The sequence below is a fragment of the Mesoplodon bidens genome, assembly GCF_964165515.1.
Source record: "Mesoplodon bidens genome assembly, chromosome: 6".
Lineage (NCBI taxonomy): Eukaryota > Metazoa > Chordata > Mammalia > Artiodactyla > Ziphiidae > Mesoplodon > Mesoplodon bidens.
Window position 1 is genome coordinate 46,400,423 of NC_138162.1, and position 22,141 is coordinate 46,422,563.

The 22,141-nt window shown below is 40.2% G+C and overlaps 1 protein-coding gene across 2 annotated transcripts; it reads left to right on the top strand.

Annotated features, from left to right (window-relative positions):
- Positions 1-383: 383 nt before the first annotated feature.
- On the top strand, positions 384-21,380 carry SMU1 (SMU1 DNA replication regulator and spliceosomal factor). 2 transcript variants are annotated; one of them, XM_081237689.1, is made up of 12 exons: positions 384-504; positions 3,575-3,785; positions 5,140-5,292; positions 6,327-6,437; positions 9,513-9,641; positions 11,271-11,390; positions 12,746-12,862; positions 13,491-13,618; positions 14,426-14,552; positions 16,843-17,010; positions 18,692-18,844; positions 20,357-21,380. In XM_081237689.1, the coding sequence occupies exons 1-12, from the start codon at positions 479-481 to the stop codon at positions 20,453-20,455; spliced, it is 1,542 nt and encodes a 513-aa protein (XP_081093815.1). In that variant the 5' UTR covers positions 384-478; the 3' UTR covers positions 20,456-21,380. The 2 variants fall into 2 exon arrangements, with proteins under 2 accessions (XP_081093815.1, XP_081093816.1); XM_081237690.1 differs by having other exon boundaries at positions 462-558.
- Positions 21,381-22,141: the final 761 nt, after the last annotated feature.

Below are 22,141 nucleotides of genomic sequence, written 5' to 3' on the forward strand. Positions count from 1 at the left end.
AGTGAGTATGCAAATCCTGAGTCCCTAACTTTTCAATAATTAGATTAATTAAACTGTGTTTTGGCTTCAAAATCTTTCATTTATTTATTTACACTCAAGGAATTTTCCTGCAAATGTTGCCTAGTGGCCCACTGGTTTCCAGTGTATTAATCAACCCTACCTTTAAATCTAGTCAACTAATTAAAAATTTAAAAAGCAAAATTTAAAAACCAGTCCTTTAAAGGCAACCCTTCCTCTAGGGAGGAGAACGGAAAACTCTCTGGAGCAGGCGCCCAGGTTCCGACTTTTGACAGCCCCTCGAAGCTCCGCCTCTCGAAACCCCGCTCCTCACGCACTCCACGCCCCTCTTCCGTACAGACCGCCTCCAGAGCGGGCGTCGAACGTCGAGCGGAAGTGACGTACGGGGGCCGCCGGAGGTGTTGCGTTCCGCTACTGGGCCTGAGAGTGGAGTGGTCCCTGCGCCAGGGAAGATAGCGCTATGTCGATCGAAATCGAGTCCTCGGAGTGAGTCCTGTGGTGGTGGATATTCGCGAGGTTGCGGGGGCCGGGAGGCGAAGGGTGAGGTCGTAGAAGCTGCTCGGGGGAGGCGTTCGAGAGGCTGGGGAGTGGAGGGGCATTTCCTTTCCCACAAAGAAGCTTCTTGGATCTGGCTACCTCGGAGGCGGGCCCACGAGAAAGTAGCGGACGGGAAGCCCAAAGCCCGATGGGAGGCGGCGCAGGGTTGGGGGTAAGACATGCCTGGAAGACCTGAGTTCTAGCCCTCGCCGACTCCTGGTGCGCTCTGTGACTGAGCAAATTAGCCATCCAACCTGGACTCCGGTCTAATCTGCACAAGGGGGCCGAACTCGCAGCCTTCTTTCTCTTCCCGCCCCCACTGAGCAGTGTGGTTTGTTTCCTCCCCTGTGCTTACAGGGCCCTCTGCTTTTTTCTGCCCAGCACTTAATCCAGTATTGTCACCGTTTGCCCACCCTACTAGCCTGTGTAGGCGTCTAGGGGCTCCTTTTCATTACAGTCCCAGTTCCTAACACATCGTCGAGGCTCAATGATTGTCTTTGGAATGAATGAGTGATTGTCTTTGGAATGAATGAGCGACCAGCTATTTTATGAAGTGCCATGTGGCGCTGAATTTTGGTTAGTCTGTGAACTCTGTGTAGCCCAAAGGAGGGACAGAATGTGGAAATTGGGCCAGGAGAATGATAGACTTGGGAGAGAGGGGGGGTTAATGAGTGACTGAAGGTCTTCAGTGAACTCTTCCAGGATTCCATCGTCTACCCTGCTTTTGCCAACACTTAATAATTAAATCAGCAGACGTATCATTTGTGTCCTGACTGTAAGGGAGAGAGGACTTGTCCTCAAGATCTGCCATAGGAAGAAGGGAGGTTTATTCATTCAACAAATTTTTTTTTTTTTTTTTTTTTTTTTTTTTTTTTTTGCGGTACGCGGGCCTCTCACTGTTGTGGCCTCTCCCGTTGCGGAGCACAGGCTCTGGATGCGCAGGCTCGGCGGCCATGGCTCACGGGCCCAGCCGCTCCGCGGCATGTGGGATCTTCCCGGACCGGGGCACGAACCCGTGTCCCCTGCATCGGCAGGCGGACTCTCAACCACCAGGGAAGCCCCATTCAACAAATATTGAAGTCTACTGTGTACTTGTTTTAGACCCTGGGAATATAGTAGTGAACAAAGCAAACAAAAATCCGTGCCCTTATAGGAAATACGTTGTTATTGAGGAAGGCAAACAGCAGGCAAAAGCAGTAAGTAAAATAGGCTTAGCAAATGGTGGTAAGTGTTTTGGAGAAAAAGTAAAGCAAAGAAGGGTGATGGAGAGTGCTGGCGATGAAGACACCTAAGTCAGGGCAGGAGTTGGAAAGGATTCCATGCTTTGAGCCTGAATCAAAGTGGGAACTGACCACTCCCAGCTGCATGTTTTCATTATCAATAATTGCTGCTTTTTACTAAGTATTTTCCATGCTAGTCACACTATAAGCAGTGTAGTCAACTCTTTGACCAACCCCTACAGAGTAGGTATTTTTCTTAACAGGTGAGGAAACAGGCAAAGAGATGTTAACTGACTCGTCCAAAGTCACAATTAGTAAGTGACAGAACTCTGATTCAAATCCCAGCCTATCTCCAAAGCTTTTAGCTCTTTATGTATCACACTGTGTTTGAAGGATGTGAATTTGATTTTAGCTATGTCAAATAGGAGTTCTTTGCAAGTGTGGTGCTTCATTTGGGGAGTGTAAATGGAAGTGTGCTATGGAAGACAGTGTGATACTGGAACAGCAGGTATCTCTTAAAGGGGCCATGAGAGAAAAGACTACTGTGAGTAGCAGTAATCAGTTCCCTTCTGCAGGAAGGGAACCCTTTTTAAGAAGAGGGTGTTTGCTTTCCTGTCCAGGGTGTATGTTCTTCACGTGCCACACTGCCAGTTTAAATCTTCATTTTTCCACTTGTCTCTGTTACCTGGTCAAATTCTCATCTGTAAAATGGACATAAGAGTAATGCCATCCTCATAGGGTTGTTTTGAGGAGTAAATGAATCCAAAATGCTTAGAACAGTACCTGATATATAGTGAACACATAGTAAACATTGGTTATTATTTTTTGATTATTACTTCTCTCCTGGGAAAGAGAATTGACTAAATTCCAGTCTGAAATCCCTCCCAACCAGGACAGTGTGACCCCCGATACTAGTGCTGTCCAGTAGAAATACCTTGTGTGCCACATATTTACTTTTAAGGCAAGAGAAGAACAGTGTAGTACAGCCTGTAAAGTGAACTTTTACTGTCTATATGAACAACGTTCTTCACTAGACTCCTTAACACTAAGCCGAAGATCAAGAAGTTTTAATCATATATATTTAACTCGAAATGACTTGTCACATGCTGAAAACTGTTGCTTGTTCTCTGAGTATTTGGAGATTGTCTGGGTCCTCTTTTCCTTGGGAAACTGAATCCACGTTTTTATTTCACTTGTCCTGAACATTTGGTAATAAAGGCAGTGGGTAGGTGTTATTTTTGCAAGTGAGAACACATAGCTTTGTTTTGCTTTTACATACAGTATAGCTCTACTTATTTGTGTTCAACAAATCCCTTTTAAGAAGGTCTCAATTCATATTTTTTGTTGTCATTTGAAAAATGGACCAAATCATCCAATCATTTAGAGTATTTTGTGTCAGTGACTAGACTTGGTTTAAAGTATTTTACTATAGTGTGCAACAGTGTAATCATATGAACTAATAAGAAACTTGGCATAATAAAAAGATCTCTGACCTTGGAAGTAAGAGAGTCTTCTTGGTACTAACTTGCTTTCTAGCTGACTGTGAGACATTGGGCAAATTATTTCCCTTCACTGAACCCCAGTTCTCCTATTTCTGAGTTGGAAGTAGGACTGGATGATATCTTGTAACTTAGGTTCTGTGATTTTTTTGGAAAATTTTACTCACATGATAAAGAAACGGAAAGTAAGTAGTGAAAGGAGGATGGTTGTGTAGAAAAATAAACTGGAGTGGGCTTTATTTTGTGACCTCTTTGGTGAGTGAGGATCCATGAGCTGAATGACTTGCTTTCTTCTTTCAGTGTGATCCGTCTTATCATGCAGTACCTAAAGGAGAACAGTTTACATCGGGCATTAGCCACCTTGCAGGAAGAGACTACTGTGTCTCTGAATACTGTGGACAGCATTGAGAGTTTTGTGGCTGACATTAATAGCGGCCATTGGGACACTGTTTTACAGGCTATACAGTCTCTGAAATTGCCAGACAAAACCCTCATTGACCTCTATGAACAGGTAAGAGTGGGGGTGATGCTGATCCCTGTATGTTGGTTTATTGTGGGCCCCCTGACTGGAAAGCATCCGTGAACATTCCTTCAAGCATTATGGGGCTGTAACAGCCCTAAAATTTACACTGTCAAAGCTTGAGTGCTACTCTGTATTTTTATCTCTCTTCTTGGAAAAGCCAAGATTTTCCCAAATTGAAATTCTTTCTTAAGTGACCATTAAATGATCTATTCTAACACCAACTGTTCTGACACCAAATATTGTGCTGCAATTTAGTTCTGACACTAACCACCCAGAGTTAGTACAGACCCCACTAGTTAAGGGCTTGGTCCTCTACAAGACTGTCTTTACTTCACACACCAGCCACACTTTGGGGTTTTGGGCCACCTATACTTCTGACCAACTGGCTACAAATTTGAGGGTCCCCACGACCCCCTCAGAATTGGTAATTCACTAGAATGACACAGACCTCAGGAAAGTGACATACTGATGATTGCAGTTTTATTATCAAGGGGACAGATCAGTACCAGCTGAATGAAGAGACATATAGGGTGAAGTTTGGGAGGGTACTGAACCAGAGTTTCCAGTGCCTTCCCCCCATGGAGTTAGGGTTTGTCTCTTACCTGGCACATTAAAGTATTCACCAACCAGGAAGCTCCATTGGGATTTTTCATTCAAATTCTAGTTCCTTGACCCTCTGCAGGGTTGGGCTGGCTCAGAGCATCAACCCTCTAATCATATGGTTGGTCCTTTTGATAGCCAGCCCCTGTCCTGAGCCATCTCCTTAGCACTAACTCAGGTGTGATGCAGAGGGCTTATGAATAACAAAGATATTCCTATCACTGGGGAAATGACAAGGTTTTTAGAAGATGTGTGCCAGGAAACAGGACATAGATCATAAAATTACTTATTATACAACAGAACAGAGTGGATTTTCTGGAAATAAGAATGTCGTGTGGTTTGAAGTAAAAATAGGGAAATGGGTTTGTTTCTTTACAGTCCACGTGAGTTTAGTTAATTCCCTAAAGAAAATTTTGGTAATTGGAGAAAGGTTTCTCTGGAGCCTATAGAGATATTTCCATCTTTGGTTTTCTTTAGCATCTACATTCTGAGTAAGGGACCTAAGAGGAGAGGAGATTGGTAGAGGAGAGGAGAGATTGGTAGATAAAAATGAAGGACTGAAGTTATTACTTTATAATTACTGTAGTTGTCTGCCTGAAATTGCTTGTGAAAAGGAGAAGGGGCATTTCCTGATTTGTGATTTGGAAATCATTTTGGTAGGCCATTTCTACGTCAGAAATAGTACTGAAAAAGAAAAATTAAGCGAATGCATTGAAACAGCCATTTTCTTTCAATTATACAGGTTGTTTTGGAATTAATAGAGCTCCGTGAATTGGGTGCTGCCAGATCTCTTCTGAGACAGACTGATCCCATGATTATGTTAAAACAGACACAGCCAGAACGGTATATTCATCTGGAGAACCTCTTGGCCAGGTCTTACTTCGATCCTCGAGAGGTATGACTGTGGTAATGAAAAGAAACGGTTGTTAACTTTGAGCAATAATGTGATCTTTTTAAAACCATTTTATTGGATACTTTTTGTATTTTTGATTTCATTTTTGAAAATGATACTTCTTTGTTTATTTACATTGGTTGAAATTTGCATATGTTAAAGAGAATAATCTAGTTTAGTATTTGAGGACCTTCCCTCCCCCACTCACCTCATCATATAGGATTGTGTGTTGATTAGTAAAAAAAAGTAGACAGTTTATTCTGGTATCATTTCCACATTAGCGCAAGTACTTAACTGGCCCAGAAGTGCTGCTGTACTGCTGGTATGTTCACTGTGCATTTGTGTCCCTTTGGAAGTGCAGAGTCTTAACCACTGGACCACCAGGGAAGTCCTGGTTCTTTTAGTTCTTAAAAGCTTGTGTTTTTGCTTCTCAGCTGATTATGCTTACTGGAGCATGATGATTGTTATTCTTTTATTCTTCCAAAACCATATATATATAGTTTCATTCTTTTTCACCCAGCCTTTTACTAGAAGCTTGTCTAAATAGGAGGAAGAAGAATTTAATAGGCACTGGATAATGGGAAGTTGTTAGAGTAAACTCACAGAAACCGTGAGGATAAAGGAAGGAGTTTGGATTGCCAGGACAGGATTTAAGTTAGAGGTGGTGAAGAACTTCTGGGCTGGGAGTCATTTGACTGAACAAAATTATTAAAGAATATAAAAGAATCCTTGGCTCTGCAGATTTTTCAAAAATTGGGAAAACAACTCTGGCTTTGACATAGTTTACTTAGGCTCTTTTCAGAAATAATGGTGTGGATTGGCTGACCTCAGTTCTCTCTCAGCTCATACTTTTGAAATGCAAGTGGGTAGAATTGAGAAGTTTTTAAAAACTAAATGGTTTGATTAATCCTCTGTTTAACTTTTTATGTTTTCCTTTTTGAATGTTTCTGCTTGATTACTGTTACTTTTTAAAAAATATGCACGTTTATGTCTTTTGCCATTTCTTGGAAATGATGCTACGGCCGCTCCTTTTTCAGGCATACCCTGATGGAAGTAGCAAAGAGAAGAGAAGAGCAGCGATTGCCCAGGCCTTAGCTGGGGAAGTCAGCGTGGTGCCTCCATCTCGTCTCATGGCATTGCTGGGTCAGGTAATTAAAGTCTTTGGAACTGAAATGACTCTGAACTCCTGGTAGTGTTTCCTGTAGCATATAAAGTCTATGTATGAGCTAAAGAAATCAGACATCCTAAGAACTGGGAAATACCTGTAGAGCTGCTGGTACCAACAGCTGTGCCATGCCACATTCATCTTTCCTGGGAGTGGCAGTATAGATTAGTGGTTAAGGGCATACACTCTAGAGACAGAATTAGGGTAACAATAGAATTTATCATCCAATCTTGAGGGCATTGTTGATCATCGTGCCAGAACACTGTCTGAAACAAATTGGAACAAATGTTCACCATAGTTAGAATCTGAGCTCTCTCACTTACCAGCTATGCGGTCTTGGGCATATTACCTAACTTTTTTGATCCCAGTTACTCATCTTGGTGTTGTAGTAAGGATTAAATGAGATAAAATGTACTTAAAACAATTGTATTTTGCCTGGCACCTTGTAAACACACAGTAACTGGTAGCTGCTGGTGGTGTTTCTTTTTTCTTTTTCTTTTCTTTTTTTTTTTTTTTTTTAGTAGTAGTAGTATTACTAGCATTGTCATTATTATTTTTAATGCGACCTAGAGTACAGACTCCTTTCTGACCTCATCTTCCCCATGCTCTTGGTTGCTCTCAACCATGATAACCACTCGTCTTCATGAAACTCCTCTCTTGGTTTTTCTAACCGTTTTCTTCTCGGCTTCCCTTTTCATCTCTCCAGTTGTTCCTTTCTTGGTTGTTAAAGGAAGGAGATAGGGGTGATGTAGAGAGGGGTTTTCGTTTTTGTTTTTTCCTTTTAAAGTTGGGAGTGATTTGAAGCTGCTGTAGACTAAGGGTAAAGAGCCTGTAGAGAGTACCTGTTGATTGGAGACAGGTCAAGTTTTCCAGTCATTAAAGTAAAATATGAAAAATAAGCAACATACGAATTTTGGAAAGAAAATTAATAGTATTTATAAACATTAAATATTTCAACTATAATCATAGAATTAATTTAAAAGTTTGGTAAAGTTGTGAGATATAAAATATACAAAAGTTGATTACATTTCTACATATCAGCACTGGCCAGTTCGAATATTCAGTGAAAAAAAGAGCTTTTGTTTATAGCAACAGCATACAGTATAAGAATTCTAGCATTAACTTTTGTGGGTAATACATGATTTATTTCCATTTTTTAAAAAAGCAAAAGCCTTTCAGAGCTTTCAAGAGAAGTAAAAGAAGATTTGAGTAGATGGTGAAACATTGATTTTCCTGGATAAGACTGACACTGATGCCAGTTCTTCTTAGATTTAAGGCAGTTTATAATAAAGATCACAATAGGATTAGAACTGTTTCTCAGAAGAATTCTAGTGTTCACTTGAAAAAATAAACTTGGAAGTATATTCATCAAAGAAATTTTGGAAAGGAAGAATGTTGAGAGCACACTAGCCCTAGAAATAGTGAAGCTTTTAACAGGTTTATAGTCTGAATCATTTTGGTACTTGGCATCCAGTGCGACAACAGTGCGAGAAATTGATCCTGTTATTTATAAGAATTCAGTAGATGATAATGGGAATGTCACAGAACCTAGGAACAGGGAAGAATTATTAAGTGTATGGTGTTGGGGCACCTACTTTAGACTGGGGGAGAAAGATCAGATCAGATCAGAGCCTTCTCTCATATCTTAGAAGCATAATTTCAGATAGAGTGAAAGTTATGTATTTTAAGAATATAGAAAAACTTAGGTGGTGATATAATGTCTCAAACCTCCTGATAGGGAAGGACTTCCTGTGAGTAGGGAGTAAACACCAAGGTAAAGGTCAACAAATTTCATTACTTGAGAGTTTAACTTAAGATAAAAAGAAAGCTTTAAAGCTATAATAAAAAAAATGGGTAGATTGGGAAAAAAATTCTTTTTGGCAAACATAAACAACAAATACAATGTCTTGATCACATTAAAAGCTCACAAATTGATAAGAAAAATAGTAAGACCACAATAGATGAGTGAGCGAAGAACATGAATAAACAGCTAACAGAAGAAATATATGTAGTTAATAAACATGCAGAAAAGCTCAAACTCTAATCAGAGAATTGACTAAAGTAGGGCATAACTTTCCACTCATTAGAGTTTTTAAATGACATCCAAAATTATTGTTTTCTTGATAATAGTAAAGGGAAAAAGGAATCAACATTGATCATGTCCCTGTGTTATATAGACTTTACACATATGATTTTATTTTATCCTTTCATCAGCTCTAGGAATTAGGCTTTTCCCCTGAATTTAGTTGGTGAAATTGGGAGCCAGAATAGCATAGTTGACAAACTGGGACCATTTGTCTTCAAAGTCCATGGTTTTTCCACTCCCCATAATGCAGTCGTGAATGCTATTGACGTTGTGTCTTTTGGGGAAAACACTTTGGCAGTGTATATAAAGAGCCTTAACCATTTGTGTTCTTTTCTTGATTCAGTAAGTCCTCTTCTAGGAATCTATTCCAAGTGGGGAATATCCTCATAATAGAAAAAGCCTTATGTCCAAAGGTGTTCACTGCAGCATTATTTAGATGAGTGCAAAAATTAGAAGCAGTATAAATGTCCATTAATATATTAAATAAACTGTGAAACATCCACTACGTAGGATATATTGAACAGCCATCGAAATGTTAGTCATATCATAGCATGATCTAATGATAGGTGAAAACAATATAAAATTTTACATATGGTATAATTACAGCTATATAAATTAAACATATATGTCTGGGGAAAAATACTACACGGTAACATGAAATGCTAACAGTAGCTGTGTTTGGATGTTGGAACTATGGGAGATTTCTGTTTTTCAATTTTTATTTATAATAAGAGACACCTATAAGAAAGTAGGTGTAAAAACCCGGCCCTGTTGGCTCTCAGAGTCCCCTTCTACCCTGAGGTCAGCCTGTGTTCCTAGGACACAGAATAGCCAAGCTTATGTTGTGTTTGGATGGCCAAAGATGGTTGGGTCTGGATGGCTCAGTTTCCTGTGAACCTCACCCTTTCAGGCTTTGTCTGAGCAATCAGGACCAGATCTTAAAAGCACCCAAGTGGATTTCTTTTCTCATAGGCACTGAAGTGGCAGCAGCACCAGGGATTGCTTCCTCCTGGTATGACCATAGATTTGTTCCGAGGCAAAGCAGCTGTCAAAGATGTGGAAGAAGAAAAGTTTCCTACACAGCTGAGCAGGCATATTAAGGTAGGATCCTTGGACACTCAGCCAGTCGGTAATCATTTGTTGGGGACTCAATGTGTGCTTGCTTAGCCAGGCCCTGTGCCAGGAGCTTGGGTTGGGGAGAAGAACTCATTCTCCAGCTCTGACAACATTCATGGTTGCTGCTGGTGATCACTGAGGTCTCCCTGCAGCCAGGCAGTGGCACACCTCAACTGTATTACCGAGTGGACATACATTGGACATCTGGCCCATCATCTGCCCTTGTACTTCCTCCAAGGAATCCTGCATTTGGAAGACTACTTAGCTCCTTGGTTAAGCCTGGGACTAAGAACCATGAAATTTCTATGTATTTGTCCTGTTCAACATTTGTGTTTTTGCTTGCTACGTGTTAGGCAAAGTACCAGGCATGGATTGTAAAGTGGGCTTGAGTGGTGTTTGAGGAAAATAATTTTATCACCTTGAGGGCTGGTTCTTGGTGTTTTTTGACTTTTCTTTTTTGCGGTTACACGGGCCTCTCACTGTTGTGGCCTCTCCTGTTGCGGAGCACAGGCTCCTGACGAGCAGGCTTAGTGGCCATGGCTCACGGGCCCAGCTGCTCCGCGGCATGTGGGATCTTCCCGGACTGGGGCATGAACCCATGTCCCCTGCATTGGCAGGCGGACTCTCAACCACTGCACCACCAGGGAAGCCCTTAGCATCTCCTTTTTATTAGTTTCTTTCTGGGTTTGTGCTCTGATTGAATTTATAGATTTAAAAATAATTCATATTCCTCAAATCTTTGACTTTGGCTTAGTGTTTTGAATTTGTCTTTTCTGGATTATATGTTTTGATTTGCATGTAAAGGTATTTTGGGGCAGCACTTTTATTTACCCTGGTTAAAACCTTGCGACAAATAGAAATCCATTATAATTATGCTGCTGGACTAAGATTTTCTGTTATAAACACTTCCTTTTTTTGGCATTTAAAATGAAACTCATAATAGAGCTTTCCTCTGTTCCCATCTGTCTAACGTTCTGTAGTTTTTATCTGTTAATGGAAGCATCTTTGCTGGTAAATGCTCAGGATACATTTCCCGGGCAAACAATCTGTCAGCTCTAATCATTTCTCCTAGAGTTAGTCAGCCACACATTATCACTTGATTAAATGAAGGTCATGAAAAGAAGCAGTGATGGAAAATTTGTTTAAAAAATAGTGGAGGAAAATAGCCATTTATTTTGAAAAATGAATTTTTTCCCCCAGATGAAAAAAAAATAGGAACATATGCTATATTTAGTTGAGTGTGAAAGTCATGCCAACAGTGGCTGATTCTGGTAAAAATTTATTGCTTGAGTTAACAGGATTATTTGTTCTAAGTCCCTTACTAAAATAGTTCTTTTGCTTTTCTTTGGAAATACCAACTTCATTTAAAAAAAAAACCAACAACAAAAACATGAACAAAAACTAGTTTCAGTGGAGGGCCTAGACGCTAAACTGCTTGGAGAAAATACATCTAGCATCTCTTGGTGTCTGGGTACAGAAACACCCCTCCCAAAATCCATGATACAGGCTAGCTATGGCTTTATGCTAGGACAGAGCTCTCAAAAGTTTAAAATGGGAATTGTTTTAAGGCCACTACATAAAAGTGCATCTATTTCATTGTTTCATTTGAAACAGTTTGGTCAGAAATCACATGTGGAGTGTGCTCGATTTTCTCCAGATGGTCAGTATCTGGTTACTGGGTCTGTTGATGGATTCATTGAAGTATGGAATTTTACGACTGGAAAAATCAGGAAGGTAAAGTATTTTAAATACATTAATTTTTCTAGTGGGAGAATTATCTGTTACTGTTTTTAAATTATCTGTTATTTTTGCAATTTAAATTTACTTTTTGAATGGGTAATATGTACATCTGATAAAACATTTTATAAAATTGAACGGTTATTCAGTAAAGGGGCTTGTGCCCCCCTCTTGTCCCTCAGCCAGTCAGTTCCCTTCCTTGGTCCACTCAGGGTTACCAGTTTCTTATGTAACTTTTCTGGAATATTCTATGTGTGTATGTAAGCAGTTGCTTATTGTTTCCAATCTAACCTTATTGTAGGACTAATTGTGTTTCATTCTGAATGAAGTGGAATATCTTTTTATATGTGAAAAGCAACCAGTATTTCCTATTCTGTGAAGTCTTTTTATATCCTTTGCCCATTTCTCTTTTGGATTGCTTCTGGTTCAATATTTGTGTATATTGCAAAATGATCACCACAGTAAGTCTAGTTAACATCCATCATCACACATAGTTAGAAGCTTTTTTTTCTTGTGAAGAGAACTTTTAAGATCTACTCTTTCAGCAACTTTCAAATATACATACAGTATTACTAACTGTAGTCACCATGCTGTACATTACATCCCCGTGGCACTTATTTTACAACTGGAAGTTTGTACCTTTGGACTTCCTTCATTATGTTTCTTATTATGTTTAATTTTGATCCATCTGGCATTTGTTTAGGGTGATAAAATTGGTGTAGATCCAACTTAACTTTTTCCCAAATAGCTACTTGTTGACTAACCCCTGATTTAAAATGTAATCTTGATCATAGAGTACTAAATTCCACTCCATGCTTAGTGGATTTATGAGTGACTTTCACTTTCTACATTGTATATTTCTTTATAATTTACCTTTTTTTTCATGAAGCAGTCTCTTTCTATATTTTAGAAAAAATATATTTCAACATGAACAGTAATGGATGATAAAAGAAAAATAACAAATAAATAGATTAATCAATACATGGTTTTAGGAAAGGTAGCTGACAGTATGGACAAAACATTAATTTCTCATGTCATACCCTAAAAACAAATAAATTCAGATTTATTAAAGATGTACAATATGTACTGTAGGGAAATTTTGCTTAGAAAGGATCATAAGCAAAAGATGTAGGCTAATATGTTTGCATTTTTTATAATAGTTACTTGAATTGTGTAAAAAAGTTATTCCCAGTATTATCAGTTGTTCATCAGGATAGTGTGCATGACACTATTTGCTTTGGAGATTTAGAGTCGGCATAGTCCATTATCCTGCTTTTAGTGAGTTTGCAGAGACCTGGGGTAACTGGTGTTTTTGTGTTATTTTGATAACTGCTTATCATTGTTTCCTTTAGGATCTTAAGTACCAGGCCCAGGATAACTTTATGATGATGGATGATGCTGTCCTCTGCATGTGCTTCAGCAGAGATACAGAAATGTTAGCAACTGGTGCCCAAGATGGAAAAATCAAGGTATGAATTAGTGGCATGAACTCTTGTATGTAGACATTTTGAGAGTTCTGTAATGAGTTAGTGTCCTACATAGGTTTTTTGCTTAATAACAGCTACTCTTTATGGAGCATCAGCTTTATGCCAGTGACTTTAGTTTTTCTTGTTTAATCCTAATAATAACTCTGCCTAGGGAGGTCCAGTAATTTAAGGTCACACAGTTGGTAAGTGACAGATCTGGGACTTCAGTCCAGATCTGCTTGTGCCCTTTCTGCTGTGCCACTGTGGCTCACCTTATATGGTGTGTTGTGCTTAGGGGATGGGGTGGTCTGCAGGTGATTAGCAGTTGATTAGCTGTGGCTTGTATTTAATTGCTGTTAAAATCCCCTGGGCTAGATAAAATACAGAAATGGTCTCTGCTAAGTGAACTTAGAGTCTGAATTTTTGTTTTAATAATTTAAAAGGAAAGAGGCTTAAGTTTCAAAGGACTCAAGTTATTGTACTGTGTGAACCAGACATATCATATTCAGCTATTAGCATGCATTTTTAATGCTGTTTTTAGCATATTAGTGAGCACTGCATCTTGCTTGGCTCTGCAGAGTAGAGTGGGACAGTATTTACAGGTTTTTACTATTCTTTTTTTTTAATAAAGGTATGGAAGATTCAGAGTGGACAGTGTTTAAGGAGATTTGAGAGAGCACACAGTAAAGGTGTCACCTGTCTAAGCTTTTCTAAGGATAGCAGTCAGATCCTTAGTGCCTCATTTGACCAGACAATTAGGTAAGTAAGAATCCCCAGGGGCTTCCCTGGTGGTGCAGTGGTTGAGAGTCCACCTGCCGATGCAGGGCACACGGGTTCATGCCCCAGTCCGGGAAGATCCCACATGCCACGGAGCGGCTGGGCTCGTGAGCCATCGCTGAGCCTGTGCGTCTGGAGCCTGTGCTCCGCAACAGGAGGGGCCACAACAGTGAGAGGCCCGCGTACCACAAAAAAAAAAAAAAAGAATCTCCAAACTGCCCCTCACTTGGGTTTAATATGGTGAAGCCTTAGAGGGAGGTACTAGTGATTCCTTATGTTTTCACCAGGATGCTTTTATATGGAGAGTGAGGGTATGTGAGACCTTATTTCCCCAAAGTACAGCTGACACAGTGCTATTGTGTTGTCCATTTGGGTCTTTACCTAGAAGAGAGATTAGAAAGGGATTATAGCAGTACTTCATATTTCTCAAAGTGTGGTCTATGGACCCACCGGCATCAGAGTCACCTTAGAGGACATGTGACAAATACAGATTCCTGGGACCCGGCAGAGACCTAGAAGTCTGTTGCTGAACAGAAGCTTGTGGTATTACTGGCATATTTTCTTCCAGTCTCTGTGCAAAGCTTTTGTTGTGGTTTTGTTTGATTGTTTGACATAATAAAAATAATACTGCATACATAATTGCATAGCCCTCATTCTTCACTTAATATTTAAAATTTTAATATTTTAACATGAGCTTCTATAATTCATCTAAAATGCTTTCAACAGTTGGTCCCAACCATAATATATAGAATATTAATTGTTCTTTCCATTTGCTTTTATTTGTGATAGAATTCATGGTTTAAAATCTGGAAAAACCCTGAAGGAATTTCGTGGCCATTCTTCCTTCGTTAATGAAGCAACATTTACACAGGATGGGCATTATATTATTAGTGCATCCTCTGATGGCACTGTAAAGGTTAAGTATTTGCTACTGGTTTGTTTTGGGGTGTCTGTTCCATTTTTGCCCTTTGAGGAGTTTTCAGTGGTGATAATGGTGATAATTGTGGTGGTTAAACCTCTTTAGTAAGTATTTTAGCCATAATTGAGGTGAGTCTGTGACAATAGTAATATTCTGTAGTAATTCCTATTGGCCTAGGGACCTCAAATCTCAAACCTACAGACGCTATCATATGTAGGAAAAGAGGAAAGGTGTGGAGTTCTAAACTTAAGTCCACCCCCATTTACAGTGGTGAAATTCTGTCTTGCCATAGGTATGGTCCACTGCAACAAGTTCACGAAGAGCTCAGTGGCTAAATAAATAGGTCAGCCTCATCCCACCCCGAGCCTCCACATTGGGGCCTTTCTAATAGCATTTAAAGGGGAACAAGAGGGGCCTAGAGTAGAACCAAGTCCTCTCAGATACTTATTTATTGCCTTCAGCTCTCATCTGAAAGTAGTGGCTCTTCGGTACCTTAAGAGATTTAGTTATTTCAACAGAGGGCCACATTTCCTAGAAAAGATGGGAAATCCAAATAGAAAATCACTAGAGATCTTTGAGACACTCCATTTCCATTCTAGATCTGCTTTTAAATTGCCTTATGTAAGTGAGTGTTATGTGGCAGAAGACCTAAACATTCTAACACAAATCCCTAACAGTCAGACCACCTTCTGCAGTGGCTTGTTCTGGCTTGGGAATTGAACCAGAAACCTGAAGGTAGGAGATGTACTCTTCCTCAGGATAGATGGGGAAGTACACAGAGCTCTTAGTGCTTTAGTCATGCGGTTTGCCCTCTTTGTGCTATGTATCAATATATGGGCCTCACAACTTGTAAAAATACCATTGGGAGGTGGCTTGTGTAGGTCTCTTTGTTTTGTGGTCTTTTCCTTTAGTTCTGCAATAAGTGGGGTAAAGCATCTCACTGACCTTTTGGACAGAAAACTCTGGAAGTCTTAGAACTCTTGATCCCTGAAATGTTCATTTCTTTTCTAGGCTGCTGGGCTTTGGAGAGGAGATTGGGGTAGATGATACAGTATTTATTAAGAAAATAAATACTGGGACAACTAGTGGGGCAACTATTTCCTCCTCTTTATAGGTATTCATTCAACATCTGTTTTGTGCGGGGTTCCATTGAAGGCACAGAAGAAATACAACATAGTCCATGCCTTTGAAGTTTTTATACCTCATGAAGTGAGTGCTGTCCAGACAATGCCAGGCAATAGTTGGTCCATCCCTTCTCTAAGCACATTTCAGATTTCAGTAACTGTGATGTCTGACTTAACCACTTCAGTTCATAGTAGCTCAGAAGGGCCAGGTGAAAAGCATTAGGGTGGAGCACTATTAGCAGAAGAAATGTTGGACTGGGAGAGGTCACACAAGTGGCCAAGAGTAGCTTCCACTTCATGGATCCTCATGTGTGTCTGTTTACATTGTGACTTCTGCAGTGGTTCTCAGTACAAGCTGAGAATCATTTGTGGAGCTTTTAAAAAATGCACAGGGACTTCCCTGGTGGTGCAGTGGTTAAGAATCCGCCTGACAATGCAGGAGACATGGGTTCGATCCTTGGTCCGGGAAGATCCCACATGCTCGCTCTAGAGTCTACGAGCCACAACTACTGAGCTCTCACACCACAACTACTGAAGCCCGCGCGCACTAGGGTCCGCCTGGCACAGCTCCTGAAGCCTGCGTGCCTAGAGCCTGTGCTCTGCAACCAGAGAAGCCACCGCAATAAGCCCTCACACCGCGATGAAGAGCAGCCCCTGCTCACCACAACTAGAGAAAGCCCGTGCACAGCAACGAAGCCAAATAATAACACCAATGCAGCCAAATAATTAATTAATTTAAAAAAAAGATTAAAAAAATTGCACAAACCTACATCCCACTCCAGACCTAGCAAATCTGAATCGCAGGGTCCTGAGCATATAAATCTAAATAACCCTCATTTCATTTTGGTGTCCAGAGAAGGGTGGCTTTCTGGTTGTTTATGACAGTAGCAGTGTGGACACATAGCTGTAGGAAAAGATCATAAGTTTTAAAAGGGTTTTATTATTTCACTTTCTGATTTTTATTTTGTTTATACCAGTTAATCAGCAAATGGGGAGTTCTTACGTATATGGCAATGCTAGGTATTTGGACTGTACGAAGCTTTTTTTTCTGAGTCAATTTTTTTCTTTTTTAGTAATACAATTTTCAACTGCAAAACATTAGAAATTGTTAACCTTCCTCCCCCGCCCCCCAAATGTTTATGCCTTATATTTGTGTGTTGTAGATCTGGAACATGAAGACCACAGAATGTTCAAATACCTTTAAATCCTTGGGCAGCACTGCAGGGACAGACATCACTGTCAACTGTGTGATCCTGCTTCCTAAAAACCCAGAGCACTTTGTGGTTTGCAACAGATCAAACACAGTGGTCATCATGAACATGCAGGGACAGGTGAGTGCTCAGAAAGTGCCTTTGCTCAAGCCCTGTGGGCCGTTCCCAAATCAGTGTATCTTGGTCCTGGCACTTTCAGTAACCAAATGTGGGTTCACCACTTGGAAAACCATATACACTGTATTTGTTTTTCAGACACTTACTTAAAATTTTAAATTCTATGTCTACAAAACATCTTTTTGGCATCTCAGTAATTAATCTACTTTCCCCAGGATGTTTGTATACTGTTCTCTTTCTTTTGCATCCTTTGGATAAATGAGACCCCGATCTGTCTTTAAGCCTCCTGCAGAACCTCACTGAAGATTTTGATATAACAATCCCTGTGTGAGTGAGGGAGATACAGTGTGTGGATTACCAGCTTGGGACATCTGCTAGCTACCATGTGATCTAAGGTGGAACTCCAATAGGAGAAGGGCAACAGTGTCTTTATGATGTGTATTTGTAATCAGATCACCTGCTGGTTCCCAAGGAACCTCACTTTTATAGCACCAGGGACATTAGGAGTATCAAGGTTGAGGTCTCAAGCCCTGGGAATGTGTTGTGATGCTACTGAAATGTTGGGCTGGGCACTTGGGGATCCTGCTGAGCATGGAGAAGACCCAGGGGCTGGTGTATGGAACTCTCTCTCCATTGCTTGAGTCCCTATAAATGATAAGTTGGTAGTGACGAACCTATGGTTGAGATGGCTGGTCTGCAGTACCTGTTGGGACACTGCATAATAGCCATAGTTGCCCACTTCCTAGTTTTCTGCTTGGCTTTTTAAAAACGTAAAAAAAAATTTTTTTTAGATTCACAAAGAAGTTACAAAAACAGGTCAGAGAGTTCTTGTACACCCTTGACCTGCATCCCCCAATGGTAACATCTTACATAAACATTGTACAGTTATCAAAACCAGGAAATTGACATCAGTACAACACTGTTAACTCACATACAAACCTTATTTAGATTTTTTGTCTTTACATGCATTCATTTTGAGGTGGGACATGAATAGTTCTGTGAAATTTCATCTCATGTTGATTTATGTAACCACCACAATTAAGATACAGAACTGTTTCATCACTCCCAAAGAAACTCCCTTGTGCTACACTTTTATAGTTAAACCCTTCCCCCACAGCTCTAGCCCCTGGCAGCCACTGATCTGTTTTCCATTATTACAGTTTTTCATTTTGAGAATAGTAATTAAATGGAATCATACAATATGTAGCCTTTTAACCTTTTGAGATTGGTTTCTCTCCATTGATTTATGGTGATCTTAATGGTATGTAAAATAGAGCAAGCAAGGTCTTGGAGACAGTTCCATCATGAATGGAGAGGGCATCTCATTCTGTTAGAAATAGGAAACTGGGGAGCATGGGTCCACAGAGCATTGAGAACCAGTAGTATGTTGATTTAGGAAATTATGTATGCTAATAAATTTGCTTCTGGGTAAAATGGCTCAGTAGACTAAAGAGTAGGATTGGTGACTTGGGACAAGTGAATTGTAAATGGCTGTCTGCCACTGACATAGGATAGCTTATCCTTTGAATATTTCAGGACATGGTGAATGGAACTGGTAACCTAATTATAAATGACAGTAAACCAAAGTACAAAATAACATAAAGATGTCAGTTTAAACTGCTGCAGTAGAACTGTTGCTAATCCAGGTGATTTATTTTTACCTTGGGCTGTGTTAATGATCTAGATTGTCAGAAGCTTCAGCTCTGGTAAGAGAGAAGGTGGTGACTTTGTTTGCTGTGCCCTCTCTCCCCGTGGTGAATGGATCTACTGTGTAGGGGAGGACTTTGTGCTCTACTGTTTCAGCACAGTCACTGGCAAACTGGAGAGAACTTTGACAGTAAGTATTACTGACTTACGGCCATCTACAGAAATTGTTAATGCTTATGTCTTTTTGAACTCTGAAGTAAACCTTTTCCAGACTGCTATCTGTGTGAACCTTGGTATAAATAAGTGTAAAAATGTTATCACTAAATAAAAAAAAAAGGGCCATAAGTAATTGTATGGAATTAACTCCTGTATCAGGAAAAGTCATCCTTTATAGTGAGCCTTCAGCTTCAAGTGGATAGGATGGGTGTACATAAAGCAGAGAAGAAGGAAGGGAACATGCCTGTCTAGCCGGCTAGATTGGTTAGACCTTATCCAGGGCAATTGGAGAGTGGCAGATATAGCTAGTCCTCTCTGTGTCCTTTCAAAGGCAAGTTACTTGTATATTATCTTATCAAACTGATTTTTTTTTTTTTTTTTTGCTGTACGTGGGCCTCTCACTGTTGTGGCCTCTCCCGTTGCGGAGCACAGGCTCCGGACGCGCAGGCTCAGCGGCCATGGCTCACGGGCCCAGCTGCTCTGTGGCATGTGGGATCTTCCCGGACCGGGGCACGAATCCATGTCCCTTGCATTGGCAGGCGGACTCTCAACCACTGCGCCACCAGGGAAGCCCCTGATTATGTTTTTAAGCAGCTTTGTGTTGTAAGAGGGCTCAATCAGTAAGAAGGAATAATTAATGCTAGCTGCTGTAACAATCTTTAAATCTCAGTGGCCTAATACAATGAAAGTTTCTTATTATGTCACAGTGTGATATAAATTGCATCGTCCTCTTTTAGCTGTGCCATTTGGACTATGTGGCCCCTAAGATCTTAGAAGGAGAAAAGATAGTTGAAGGGGTATACTGGATGTTTTAAAGACCCACATCTGGAAGTGGTTTGTTTATATTACTTTGTTTGTCATTCTTTTTTGATTAGAATTAGTCACATGCTGCCCACAGCCCAAATGCAGAGGGGTGGTTGGGCAGGGAAAATGTAGTCGTCTGCAGTCCAGGAAAAAGAAATGGTCTGGTGAATGTATAAAAAATTATACACATAGCTCTGTTAGAGAATAATCTCATCTCAAACTGTTCTTGAATGAACTGTTGGTACACCTGCCTTGTGAAGCCTCCAGTATAGATCCAAGATGTGAACAAAACAAGATGAGGTGGAAGGTGTCCTCTAGTTGAGGAAAATACTAAGTTCACTGAGTTGAAGGAATTGTTTGGTCTCAGCCACCGTCTTGGCTTAATATTTATAAAATGGTGATGATGACTAGGACCGGCTGTAGTGCAGGAGTGGTTTGGCCCAAAGTGTTATTTATACATTATGAAGAAAAGTACAGAAAATGTCATCAGCCATGTGATAGCCTCGTTTGTATTTTTGGTTTGTGTGTTTGGTTAGCACTCTTTGAGGCTGCCTTGGGCTTGATTCCTTTGGTGAGAAGTAGGAGCTTCACTGTTCTTCCCTCCCACTCAGCTCTGGAAGCTTCTTCAGAGTGATTTGTTAAGAGACCTATATACCCTAATCCTGTGCTTTACCTATTCCAGGTTCATGAGAAGGATGTGATTGGTATCGCACATCACCCTCATCAGAACCTGATTGCTACTTACAGTGAAGATGGACTCCTAAAACTCTGGAAACCCTAATTCAACTTTTTAAACTAGCTTGAGAGCATGTACTTAAAATGAAGACATATTCATGTGTTGCTTTTTTTTTTTTTTAGGCCAGCTTTTATAAGTAAATTGTCTGAATTAGGCACAAGAATAATTTTGTGAAAATTCATGTTTTAAGTAGCAGTTACTCTTTTTTATATATTTTCAAGGTATTCGCGTTATCTGTTTCTAACTGGGGCAGTCACTTAATGTTTTCAATAGTCTTTTACCTGGAGAGTGAAATACCGGTATTTCTAGGGAAAAACTGTACTCCTTTGATTATTTGAAATGCTGATTAAAACGGGCCTCCTGCAGTAAAACTTGTAAATAAGGAACTATCCCAAATTCAGTAGCTGTTTACTGTTCCATCTTTTTTTTTTAAAGATGTTAATAAACTTTACACCTTTCTGGAGGCTTTGTTTTTAAATGTAAGTAAGTGCTCATCTAGTTAACATTTACTTAGAATCAGATGAAGAGGGTGGGACACTACATTATTATTCCTGAATCTTAAGTACAGCCGGAAGTCAATTCCTAGGTAGGACAGACTGAATGTAAAGTCAGGTGTCACATAGGATCTCATTTCACTGCCCTCCCCCAGGCATTCATTTTTCTTAGCTGTGCCTTTTCCAGGGAATATCGTCTTCATTTTATGGATAGAGCTAGTTGCAGGGTACATTATATGAGAATTCAGTTTTGGCATATTTGGAAATGCATGTGGGTGTCTCTTTCCTGTTTCAACCAAAGATGTATATGGAATGCCTGTGTTGACGTGTGAAGGTACTATGCTAGGTACCATTTCAAGAAAGTGAGCTTGTTTGCTTGTGTGGGCCTTTTATGCCCCCTTTTAATTTTCCCAATTAGTAGGTACAAACAAATGGGGAAAGTTTTGTATAGTCTTATAAACCTTTGTCACTTGAAATATAGCCTGATCCTGTATTTGCGATCAGCTAGCTGTGCCTAGCACATAAAAATGCTTAATATCGGCTGAATAATTCTTAGCAGCACTATGAAATCCATCTTTCCCAGTCATATTCCCAAAACTGTCTTTCTGCCACGAAACCTGCAGCTTTTTCACAGAATGTCATTTGCTGCCGATTCGAGAGTTGAATAAGCTGTGTCTATATGAATGTAGTCTGCCATTCCTCCCAGTGAAGAGGCTTTCACTTAAGTAAAAAAAGTTTAAGGTGCAAAGAGCTTATACTAAAATTCCTTAGAAAAATCTTCAAGAAACTGGAGTTGTGATTTAGCGCATGACCTCGTGAACTGGCAGTTGTGAGATGCACACTTTGTGCCAAGGCTCATGGAGAGCAAGAATCTTTTCAGCACATGTACACTTAATTCTTTCTAGGAATTTTTAGCAAACAAACCCCTCTTCTGCTCCTGCACCTAGTGCTCAGGATGGTTAAAAACACTAGTTTCTGTCACAGCATAGGGGAGAAAAACAAGTTAACAGGGTTAATTAAAATAGTGGGATAACTGAAAATCTGGAGTTGTTTTTCTGATGATCCGGACCTAATGGGGTTAGGAAAGGCTTTCTGGAGTTGACCATAAAAGGACCAACAGGAGCTGAAGGTAAAGGGCTTTGGTGATCCTAGGAGCACTGCAGTGTGCCATAGCTGCAAGCATGTGCTAGACATATGGTAGGGTCTGGGGAGACCAGGCAAAGAGGAGAAGACTGGA

Coding starts and splice junctions, on each gene's coding strand:
- SMU1 (XM_081237689.1), top strand. CDS start 479: ATGTCGATCGAAATCGAGTCCTCGGA. Junction 505..3,574: donor ATCGAAATCGAGTCCTCGGA/GTGAGTCCTGTG, acceptor TTCTTCTTTCAG/TGTGATCCGTCTTATCATGC. Junction 17,011..18,691: donor TCATGAACATGCAGGGACAG/GTGAGTGCTCAG, acceptor TTAATGATCTAG/ATTGTCAGAAGCTTCAGCTC.